The sequence below is a fragment of the Pleurodeles waltl genome, chromosome 8, assembly GCF_031143425.1.
Source record: "Pleurodeles waltl isolate 20211129_DDA chromosome 8, aPleWal1.hap1.20221129, whole genome shotgun sequence".
NCBI lineage: Eukaryota > Metazoa > Chordata > Amphibia > Caudata > Salamandridae > Pleurodeles > Pleurodeles waltl.
The window spans coordinates 70,690,083-70,702,681 of NC_090447.1; the positions used below are offsets into that span (position 1 = coordinate 70,690,083).

The 12,599-nt window shown below is 47.6% G+C and overlaps 1 protein-coding gene across 2 annotated transcripts in view; it reads left to right on the top strand.

Annotated features, from left to right (window-relative positions):
* NUP98 (nucleoporin 98 and 96 precursor) overlaps positions 1 to 12,599 on the top strand; it is a 603,720-nt gene that overhangs the window by 513,418 nt on the left and 77,703 nt on the right. For both annotated transcript variants that reach the window (XM_069203729.1, XM_069203730.1), the window contains exon 28: positions 3,048 to 3,202. In XM_069203729.1, coding sequence (XP_069059830.1) covers positions 3,048 to 3,202 — 155 coding nt within the window. The remainder of the gene's footprint in view (positions 1 to 3,047; positions 3,203 to 12,599) is intronic.

Consider the following 12,599-nt stretch of genomic DNA (forward strand, 5'->3'; position numbering starts at 1 on the left):
TTAGGAACTTTGAATAATCAAAATAGCATACACAGTTTTCATATAAATCACATATAGCTATTTTAAAACTAGACAGTGCATTTTTCACAGTTCCTGGGGGGAGTAAGAGTTTGTTAGTTTTTGCAGGTAAGTAAACCACCTACAGGGTTCAAGTTTGGGTCCAAGGTAGCCCACCGTTGGGGGTTCAGAGCAACCCCAAAGTTACCACACCAGCAGCTCAGGGCCGGTCAGGTGCAGAGGTTAAAGTGGTGCCCAAAATGCATAGGCTTCAATGGAGAAGGGGGTGCCCCGGTTCCAGTCTGCCAGCAGGTAAGTACCCGTGTCTTCGAAGGGCAGACCAGGGGGGTTTTGTAGGGCACCGGGGGGACACAAGTTAGCACAGAAAGTACACCCTCAGCAGCACGGGGGCGGCCGGGTGCAGTGTGCAAACACGTCAGGTTTCCAATGTAAATCAATGGGAGACCAAGGGGTCTCTTCAGCGATGAAGGCAAGGGGGGGGGCTCCTCGGGCTAGCCACCACCTGGGCAAGGGAGAGGGCCTCCTGGGGGTCACTCCTGCACTGGAGTTCCGATCTTTCAGGTCCTGGGGGCTGCGGGTGCAGAGTCTTTACCAGGCGTCGGGATCTGGGAGTCCGGCAGTCGCGGTCAGGGGGAGCCTCGGGATTCCCTCTGCAGGTGTCGCTGTGGGGGCTCAAGGGGGGCAACTCTGGCTATTCACGGTCTCGCAGTCGCCGGGGAGTCCTCCCTGAAGTGTTGTTTCTCCACAAGTCGAGCCGGGGGCGTCGGGTGCAGTGTAGCAAGTCTCACGCTTCCGGCGGGAAACACAGGTTGTTTTAAAGTTGCTCCTTTGTTACAAAGTTGCAGTCTTGGGTGAACAGAGCCGCTGTCCTCGGGAGTTCTTGGTCCTTCTAGAGCAGGGCAGTCCTCTGAGGATTCAGAGGTCGCTGGTCCCTGGGGAAAGCGTAGCTGGAGCAGTGTCTTTAGAAGTGGGGAGACAGGCCGGTAGAGCTGGGGGCAAAGCAGTTGGTGTCTCCGTCTTCTCTGCAGGGTTTTTCAGCTTAGCAGTCCTCTTCTTCTTAGGTTGCAGGAATCTGAGTTACTAGGTTCTGGGGAGCGTGTTTAGGTCTGGGGGGTTAGTAGCCAATGGCTACTAGCCCTGAGGGTGGGTACACCCTCTTTGTACCTCCTCCCAAGGGGAGGGGGGGTCACATTCCTATCCCTATTGGGGGAATCCTCCATCTGCAAGATGGAGGATTTCTAAAAGTCAGAGTCACCTCAGCTCAGGACACCTTAGGGGCTGTCCTGACTGGCCAGTGATTTCCTTGTTATTCTCATTATCTCCTCCGGCCTTGCCGCCAAAAGTGGGGCCGTGGCCGAAGGGGGCAGGCAACTCCACTAGCTGGAGTGCCCTGTGGTGCTGTAACAAAGGGGGTGAGCCTTTGAGGCTCACCTCCAGGTGTTACAGTTCCTGCAGGGGGAGGTGTGAAGCACCTCCACCCAGTACAGGCTTTGTTACTAGCCACAGAGTGACAAAGGCACTCTCCCCAGGTGGCCAGCAACATGTCTCGAGTGTGGCAGGCTGCTAGAACCAGTCAGCCTACACGGGTAGTTGGTTAAGGTTTCAGGGGGCACCTCTAAGGTGCTCTCTGGGGTGTATGTTACAATAAAAAGTACACTGGCATCAGTGTGCATTTATTGTGCTGAGAAGTTTGACACCAAACTTCCCAGTTTTCAGTGTAGCCATTATGGTGCTGTGGAGTTAGTGTTTGACAGACTCCCAGACCATATACTCTTATGGCTACCCTGCACTTACAATGTCTAAGGTTTTGCTTAGACACTGTAGGGGCACAGTGCTCATGCACTGGTGCCCTCACCTATGGTATAGTGCACCCTGCCTTAGGGCTGTAAGGCCTGCTGGAGGGGTGACTTATCTATACTGCATAGGCACTTTGAGGTTGGCATGGCACCCTGAGGGGAGTGCTATGTCGACTTACTCGTTTTGTCCTCACCAGCACACACAAGCTTGGCAAGCAGTGTGTCTGTGCTGAGTGAGGGGTCCCCAGGGTGACATAAGATATGCTGCAGCCCTTAGAGACCTTCCCTGGCATCCGGGCCCTTGGTACCAGGGGTACCAGTTACAAGGGACTTACCTGGATGCCAGGGTGTGCCAATTGTGAAACAAAAGTACAGGTTAGGGAAAGAACACTGGTGCTGGGGCCTGGTTAGCAGGCCTCAGCACACTTTCAAATCAAAACTTAGCATCAGCAAAGGCAAAAAGTCAGGGGGTAACCATGCCAAGGAGGCATTTCCTTACAGGTACCAAAGCAACCACATTTGGAGGAGAGAGCACAATCACTGGGGTCCTGGTTAGCAGGATCCCAGAAGAGACAGTCTAAGCACACTGATAGGCAATACGTGGGGGTAACCATGCCAAAAAGAGTGACTTACCTACAAGATCTGCCCCTCAAAATATGAATATGAAGGGAGAAGTATCCAATAGACTGGCCAGTTACCTTATGCCTGGAAGTCTTTTTCTAATGGATAATCCTTTCCTGTGGATTCATCTTTGTCCTCCTTCCTCCCATCTATGATGTGTGTTTGGCAACTTTTTTTCTTCTAAAAGTAGCTCAAAATTCTTGTCTTGGCTACAGTGGTGTGGGAGAAGATGGAAACAAACAAGTTATTGGTAGTAGCAGGTATCACACCTTACACCCCCAGTTTAGCTGCTGCTTTAGCATCACCTTGTGCCAGTTAGTGAAATGTAAGAGCTTTCCCGACTTAGCTTTGCCAATTTCATAGATGAGAAATCTACTGGAGCTCCAATAAAAGAAAATTCTCTGTATAGGATAATTGGCTTTTGGGGGGCAAATTGTTTTGTCATTTCCCTTTTAGTTCTGCCATTGTTCTGTTATATTTGGGTCCTGTTTTATATTAATGTAGTATTTATGCTCTATCCTTTTGAGTTGATTTCAATGAAATCAGGAGTTGAATGGCATGGGCTTGTGAAAGTCAAATTCCTAAATGTCTACAATTCATGGTTTTTCCCAGGACCCAATTGAAGGAGAAAAGTATGCTTGTAGTCCTTTACCACCCTATTTAGAAGATTCTGGGATAAGCATGGAAGAAGACTTTTTGGAAGAAGAGAGAGAGAGGAGACCACTTCGAGATGTGTGCTTCCATCTCTTAAAACTGTACAGTGACAGGTAGGTCATATTCTGAAAATGTGAGTTAAGTTTCTAAGATGCTTTGCCTAAACTTTATTTCTACTGAACACACTACATGACATCTGGTTTAGATTGAATTAATGTCACCCTTTAAAAGAACATAGATCATTTCTATTGTTATAAGTTTCTATTATATGAAATTGATCAAAATAGTCAAATTACCAACACCAAAGTCACCAACATCAGTGCTGTGTTGTGCATAAATCCTATAGCAAGTGGAAACCCATGCACATTGGTAGTTACATAGTATGGTATGTTGACGAGATGAAATGTTCATAGTGATTAGACCTAATAGTGTGTCACTAGTAATTATATATTAGGCACATGTCCCCAGCTATGCAGAAAGTACCATTATGTAAAACCAAGTAATTGATGCCCAGAAAGGGACAAACATGAGGACATCAAGGGGCTCGAATATTTTGATCACACACCAGATGAATGGCATGCACCACATGTGAGAAGTCTTAAGAAGCAAGCAGATGCTACCGGTAGAGAAAGCCCCGAGGGAGACTACTTGCCTTATCTGTTTGCACGCTGCTTCTATCTCGGTACCGTCCTTGGCTTACAAAGAAGTCTGCCACGCCAAATAGTATGTCTCCTACACAAGTGTAGTCACTGTAGTTGAAGAATTGAAACCATTCTAAGAAAATTATATGGAGCTCTCCAATTATAACTGTTTTGCACGTATGATGGTCAAACCATAATGTAGAGCAGTAGAAATATATGTTCAATCTGGGACCGAAATATTTGCAATAAAGTACCAAGCAGAAGGTCTTAAACACCATACAATACTATAATATCCTACTTGCTACGTGTGTAGTTGCTATAACACCTCCATGTACAACCCATAGAGTAAAACACTTACATCATCTTTACCTAACTCATGAGTCAGTAATATCATGATCCTTATTACACCACAAAGGTTAAAATCATGTCTGGTAACCCTCCTATATAAGAGAGTAGGTGATTTCTGAACAGATAAAGTAATAGCCTTATTAGGAAAATTGTAATCTAAGAAAGAACATACATACGAGAAGCTCACCAATCAAACAGTATCCGTGCGCTCCGATTATTTGGTGATCGTCATACTGGCCCAGACTGGCATTAAGAGATTGTAAAGTATGCAAGCCCAAAAAGAAATGTTACATACGTAGCCCTGTACACGTCTTTGTAGTCACACTTAGCACCATGTGGCCAAAGAAAAGTTTCAAAACCACGTGTCTGCATCTTACGAGACTTGTTGCGTTTTGGTTTGGTCTCGTGTGGTCAAAAGTCCATGAGCGAGCACGCTCTATCGGTGTCTGAAGTGAGTGCCATGATGAGTGCGTATTTACGTTGAAGTAAAGCAAAAATGGCAGACTAAATGAGCGGGACAAGGTTCCCAACGACCGGCATATTTGTGTGTAATATTTAGCACAATCGTCTTGATAATATCAGGAAACATGGGATGAAAAAGCCTATTGGCATCTAGTACGAGCAGCATGATTAGACTCAGTAAGACACTTTGGTTGACAGAAAAAGCGGACTAGCTGAGCAGATCAAGCTCCCAAATGCCGCCATGTTGGAGTGTGTTTTTTAGCCCCAATGTCTTGATGATTAATAGCCAAAAAACGGCCATTACTATGGCGGTCATTCTGACCGCGGCGGTCGCCGCCCGCCAAGCGGTTCCCGCCAAAAGACCGCGGTCAAAAGACCGCAGAGGTCATTCCGGCTTTCCCGCTGGGCCGGCGGGCGACCGCCAGAAGACCGCCGGCCGGCCCAGCGGGACAGCCCCTTCAACAATGAAGCCGGCTCGGAATGGAGCCTGCAGAGTTGAAGGGGTGCGACGGGTGCAGTGGCACCCGTCGCGATTTTCACTGTCTGCTAAGCAGACAGTGAAAATCTTTGTGGGGCCCTGTTAGGGGGCCTCTGCACTGCCCATGCCAGTGGCATGGGCAGTGCAGGGGCCCCACGGCACCCGTTCCCGCCATCCTGGTTCCGGCGGTGGACACCGCCAGAAACAGGCTGGCGGTAAGGGGGTCGGAATCCCCATGGCGGTGCTGCAAGCAGCGCCGCCATGGCGGGTTCCCTGGGCCAGCGGGAAACCGGCGGCTCCCCTTTTCCGACCGCGGCTTTACCGCCGCGGTCAGAATCGCCCAGGAAGCACCGCCAGCCTGTTGGCGGTGCTTCCGCCGCACTCCGCCATGGCGGTCATGGACCGCCAAGGTCAGAATGACCCCCTATATTCCTGTTTAGAAAATCCTTGTATGGTGACCCCCCACTTTTTGCCTGCTATCAGTGTGATTAGACTGTTTTCACTGGGATCCTGATAACCAGGACCCCAGTGATTGTGCGCTCTCCCTCTAAATTTGGTTGCCTAGGAGTTTGCATTCCTCACGATTGGCATACCGGTGCCACCTTATAAGTCCCTAGTGTATGGTACTTAGGTACCCAGGGCATTGAGGCACCAGGTGTTCACCATGGGCTACTGCATGTATTTGCCACCCATGGGAGCCCATGAAAAATGTGTCTTCAGGCCCGCCATTGCAGTCCGCATGAAAAGGTGTATGAACACGGTCACTACAGGTCACTGCACCACGTCACTGTCACCCCTATGGTAGGCCCTCCTAGCCCACAGGGCAGGATGCTGGTCCCTATGTGCGTGAGGGCACCCCTCCATGAGCAGAGATGCCCCTATGAAATCCAATTCCAGCGCACTAGACTTCGTAAGTGCGAAGAAGTCATTTTACCCATGTGTCCAGCTACATAATTGTAACTCTGAACCTTTGGTATCAAACATGTCGGAATCATATCCCAATACTGTTGCCAGTATTGGTTGTATGATTCCATGCACTCTGGGGGCTCTTTAGGGGACCCCGCAGTATCAATCCTACTAGTCTTCTGGAGTTTTCCAGGCAGCCTGCACTGCTGTCACTCCTCAGACAGGTTTCTGCCCTCCTGCTGCTTGACCAGCTGAGACAGGGGAAGGCAGAACAAAGGAATTCCTGTGCGAGAGGGAAGCGACACCCTCTCCTTTTGGAAATAGGTGTTACAATGCTTGGGAGGGGTAGCCTCCCCCAGCCACCATTTTGCTTTGAAGGTATGTGTCCTCCTTGCATAAACCGGTTTGCACCAGCACAGGAACCCCCAGTCCCTGCTCTGGCGCAAAACTGGACAAAGGAAAGGGGAGTGACCACTCCCCTACCCATCATCACCCCAGGGGTGGTGCCCAGACCTCCTCCAGGTGTCCACTTGATTCTGCCATCTTGAAACCAAGAGGTACCTGTGAGCATCTAAGAGGCCAGGCCATTTGCTTCATCTTCTGGCCACAGGAACCGCAACAGGACTCTTCAGGAACCGAAAATTTGCAACTCCGGCAATTACTTCGCTTTGCAACAGTGTTTCTCCGGCTCCTTCCAGCAACCGCAACATTTTCCCAGTTGTGCATCCTGAGGTTGGCAAAACTTCAGCCTTCACCAAGAAGCAAGAAGGAATTCTCCTCGGAGCGATCAAGTCACTCCCCTGCATCTGCAGGCACCAACTGCAACGACATCCGGCTGCGTGGATCTGCTCTCCTCTGGAACTGCATGGATCGTGCATCACAGATGGTGGTCAGGAGTGCCCTCCCTTGGTCCTCTCTGCCAGCTGTCCAACCTGGGAGATGGAACACCCTTGCCTCACCTTGCAGGGCAGTACCCGTGAGCACAGCGACTCCTGCAGCTACCAAGGCTTGTTTGTTCCTCCTCCAAGGGATCTTCAGGCTCCGAATAGCCCCGGCCCCCAGCATTTCTTTCTGCCAAGCACAGTCACCGCTCTACTGCTCCAGCGACGTGGGACTCCTTCTGGTGTGCTGATTGAGCCTCACTGCGACTTACTGTACCTGCTACCAGTGGGTTGCCTGTGGGGACTGTGACTGCTTTGTTGGCTCTCCCGACTGCTGAGGGTCGAATCCCCTGGGTCTTGCTGGTCCTCTTCAGCCTTGCAACTCCTCTTTTGCTCGTCTTGCATTTGCCAAGGCTTGTTGTTGGTCCTCCTGCACCAGTGACCATCTGCGACCTGACAACTGACGTGGGACACTATCTGCACCACTCCAAGGACTCCTCTTCAGCTCCTGGGCTCCACGGCTAATCTTTTCCCCTCATCGACCTGGTTCTGCATCCATAGTAGGGTGGGTAGTGGCTCCTGCCCCCACTGGACACTCCATTGCGGAGTGGTCTGTCACCTTCTTTTGCAGGTCCTCTTCTACCGGAATCCACCTTTGGTTTCTTCTTGTCTGGTCCTGTTCTTGTACAATCCTTTTTTCTGAGTCCTCTTGTTAGTCCCTGGGAAGACCAGGTACTTACCTCCACTCTCCTGGTCGGGTGGGGGGGGGGGGGGGGGGGGGGGAGAGAGACACAGTATCTTGCATTCCACTTTCTTAGTATATGGGTTGGCCCACCCCTAGGACCATTTCTATTTTCAACAAGTTTTGCCAATGCTTGTTGTTTCTGTGCTAATTGCGGATTACTGTTGTGTGTTTATTTGTATGTTCGATGGCATGTGTAGCTGCAGATACACATGCTATGCATTGTTTCTGCCATCTAATGTTGGGCTCAGAGTGTTTAAAAGTTTTTCTTCAAAGAAGTCTTTTCAGAGTCACAGGATCGAGTGACTCCTCCTCTCGGTCATACTGCGTACGAGAATTGAATCCATTGCTAGTTTGTTTTATTTCGCTGTCTGGTTCGGACGTGTTTCCTCTTGCTCCGAGATTTCGATTTGGAAAACTTAGATAACTTTCTTTGACCGTCAGTATTGTTTCAATCGCGTTTCGACCCATAGTCGAACTGATAGTATAGTCGAAAACCAAATTTTGCCCTTCGGGGGGCGAGTGCCCAACTCGGGCCTGTTCAGGCCTACCACGTCGAAGCCTTATGGATCGGACTCCATTTTGGTTTTGTCCCCAATGCCATGCGAAATTTCCATACACGGACCAACACCTTGTATGTAATCTGTCTCTCACGAACACTGAGAAGAGGATTGTGAGGCATGTCTATCGTTCTGATCCAAGAAGACCCTGCGTGGCTGGAGAGCCAGGAGACTGGAAATGGCGTCGAAGAGTACAGAGTTTATCGACACCATGGAGGAAGAACAGGTGCAGATAGCAGTTTCCTTCCGAGACACCGACTCCGAAGAAGACTCTGAGGAAGATACTTGTCATTGCCGGTCAGCACATGAGTACGACTGCCCCTACGCCCACTCCTAAAAAGTCCTTGAAGGCCTTTGGTGCACCACTGCCAGAGCACCATGGTTCGACCCGCAAGATAATACTGGTCGACCGACCTTCGGGTGCGGTGCCGAAAAAGGCCACACCTCCTTCGATACTGGAGTCGAGCAAGTCCACCAAAAGCTCCACTTCCAACCCGGCGTTTACAGTGTTTGGAGTCAAAGCCTCGACGTCCTGCCTCTGAGCCAAAACAACCGGCTGAATTTTCGGGCCCCAAAAAAACTCATCTATGGAACCGAAAGTCTTCTTATTCAGAAGAACAAGGACTTTTGAGCCATCTTAAGCAGAGCTCGAAATCATATCACGAACAGTCCTCTAAATCATTGAAACCATCTGAATATGTTTCTGAGGACACAGATTCAACCCATTCTTGAAATCATGGATGAGAAACAATCAAGGATCCATATTCATAAAGAGACTGGCAGAATAATTACTGCACTTCCTCTACAGACTGAGAGAAAGTCGGCTTTTCAGGAGCATTTAGATACTGCTCCACCACCAGCAAAGATTTTCAAACGAAAGGAGAAGTCATTACGTATGCATACTTCTCCCCCTCATTCACCACAACTTTCTTTTTCACCACCACCCACTAGCCCACCACCTTTACCTTCACCAACTCATTCACAAACCTATTCTCATGGTGATACAGTTGATCCTTGGGATCTGTATGATCCAGATGCTATACCTGCTAATGACCCGGACTTATATCCTTCCAAACCTTCCCCACCAGAAGACACTACTGCATAAATGCAGGTTATTTCTCCTGCAGCAGTGTACCACGGGGTACTTATGCACAGTGAGCCTTTGGAAGAGGATTTCCTTTTTAATACCTCATCCTCCACGCACTCACGATACAAGTGCCTCCCAGTGCTACCTGGAATGATAAAACATGCAAATGAGATATTCAGTGAGCCGGTTAAAGCTAGGGTCTTAACACCCCACATTGACAAAAAATATAAGCCTGCACCTACAGACCCTGCTTACATTACCCACCAAGTACCTCCCGCCTCAGTGGTTGTTAGTGCCGCTAGAAAAAGGGCCAAAGGTCAGTCGTCAGGGGATGCCCCTCCCCCTAACAAAGAGTAGGAAATTCGATGCTGCTGGCAAGCGGGTAGCTACACAAGCAGCTAACCAATGGCGAATAGCAAACTCACAAGCCTTGTTAACTAGGTATGATAGAGCCCACTGGGGCGAGATTCAGGAACTCCTACAACACCTGCCAAAAGAACACCAAAAGAGAGCACAACAGATTGTTGAGGAGGGTCAGGCCATAAGTAACAACCAAATACGGTCTGCCCTTGATGCTGCAGATACAGCAGCTAGAAGCATGAATACTGCTGTCACCATACGCAGACAAGCTTGGCTACGTTCCTCTGGATTTAAGCCAGAAATACAGCAGGCAGTACTGAATATGCCTTTTGATTTAAATAAAATAATAATTAAAAAAAAAAACTTTTTGGCCTGAGGTTGATCCCCAATAGAAAAACTCAGGAAGAACTCCTACTGATAAACCAAAGGGAGCCTTATAAACACAACACCTTACAGAGGCTCCTTTCGTAGGCAGCAATTTAGAGGATGATTCAGGCCACAATCCACAGAGGCTTCTACCTCCCAGTGTAAACAAGGGAACAACAGCAGTACCAGAGAGGGGGATTTAGAGGCTCTTATGGAGGCCGACACTGTAGAGCCAGAGGCAAATTCTAGGCCTCAAAACAAGTCACTACCCCATCAAAACAGTGACTTATTAAGCATGCCACAACCCCACACATCTCCTGTGGGGGGGCAGACTGCAGCAATTCCACTCCCAATGGCAAAATATCACCGCAGACCAATGGGTACTTTTGATTATCCGCAATGGTTATTGCCTAGAATTGAACCCCTCCAAACGTTCCTCCACGTTATCACCGGTTGTCTCCTGAACACAATGTTCTGTTACAAGAAGTACAATTGCTACTACTAAAAGAGGCAATAGAATTGGTCCCAAAATCTCAACTCTGAACAGGGGTATACTCACTATACTTCCTCATTCCCAAAAAGGATGGCGCACTCGGGCCCTTTCTAGATCTCAGATCACTAAATCTATATATCCTGCCAGAACACTTTCACATGGTAACTCTGCAGGACGTCATTCCACTGCTACAAAAACAAGATTACATGACTGCATTAGACCTCAAAGAAGCGTATTTCCATATACCCATCCAACCAGCTCACAGAAAATACCTAAGGTTTGTGATAGCAGGAAAACATTACCAATTTAAAGTTCTACCATTCGGCATAACCGCTCCAAGAATATTCATAAAATGTCTAGCGGTAGTAGCAGCTTACCCTAAGAAGACAAAGCATACATGTCTTTCCTTATCTAGACGATTGTATAAAATTGCTTGATTTTATTAGCCAATGTCAACAATACACTCAATACACAACAGAAACCCTACATACATTAGAGTTCACTCTCAACTACCAAAAATCCCATCTTCAGCCAGCACAGGTACAACCTTACCCAGGTGCTATTCTCAATACGCAAAAAGCCTTAGCCTACCCAAAACCACAGAGGATACAGGCTTTTCAAGTCCTCAGATCACAAATACAGCCCAATCAGAATTACACAGTAAGATTTATAGCAATAGTACCGCATGCAAGACTAAACTTGAGAACACTACAACAGTGCCTCTCACAGCAGTGGTCTCAAGCACAGGGTCAATTGTAAGATCTAGTGTTAGACCGCCGAACGCACAGGTGCCTTCAATGGTGGAATCTCAGCAATTTAATGAAGGGACAGTCATTTCAAGACCCTATACCTCAGACCACAATAACAGATGCATCAATGATAGATTGGTGAGCTCATCTCAACAACCTTACCGTTCAAGGGGAATGAGATTCAAAACAGCTAAATTATCACATAAACCATTTAGAATTATTAGCTGTGTTGCTTGCCCTAAAAGTGTTTCAACCACTTCTCAAACACAAGACTGCTTTGATAAAAACAGGCAATATGATGACCATGTATTACCTAAAGAAACAAGGCAGGACACATTCATCTCAACTGTCCCTTCTAGCCCAAACAATATTGAAATGGGCAATTCTCAATCAAATTCATCCACTAGCAGAATACATCTCAGGAATACACAATCAGCTAGCGGATCTCCTAAGCAGAACACACCAACAGTTACACAAGTGGGAAATTCACTCAAGTACTTCATCAGTACTTTCAAAAGTGGGAGAACACCAGAAATAGACCTATTCGCAACAAGCGAAAACTCAAAATGCCAAAACTTCGCATTCAGACACCCACACCCTCTGTCCAAGGGCAATGCTCTATAGATCAACTGGTCAGGGATATTTCCTTATGCTTTTCCCCCTCTCCCACTACTTCCATTTCTGGTCAACAAACTGCGTCAGACCTCTCACCATGATATTCATAGCACCAATGTGGACATGGCAACATTGGTACACTACACTCCTAGACCTGTCATTAGTACTCCACTGCAAACTTCCAAACACACCGGATTTGTTAACACAAAGCAAAGGACAAATCAGACATCCCAATCCCAGTGCTCTCCACTTAGCGATTTGGCTACTTGAAACTTCCATTAGAATGCATGGAAGTTCTCAAACAAGCATGCAAGCCTACAACTAGACAATGCTATGCTAACAAATGGAAACTATTTGTTACTTACTGTCAATCTAAAAATTCTGACCCACTTACGGCATCAATACAAGATATTGTGTGCAACCTACGTCATTTACAGAAGTCAAATTTAGCTTTCTCATCTATTAAAATTCATCTTACTGCCATATCAGCATATTTGCAGACTATACAACATACCTCACTCCTTAGAGTCCCAGTTATAAAAGCTATCATGGAAGGAGTAAAACGCATTATTCCACCTAGAACACCACTAGTTCCTAATTGGAATCTGAATATTGGCCTCATAAAACTAATGGGCCCACCTTTGAACCCATGCATTCCTGTGAGATTCAATTTTTAACCTGTAAAGTTGCTTTCCTAGTAGCGATTACTTCATGAAGAAGAGTTAGTGAAATACAAGCAAGTACACAAACATAAAGTTGTACTTAGAACTAATCCTAAATTCCTGCCAAAGGTTGTTTCCCCTTTTCACATAAACCAAACCG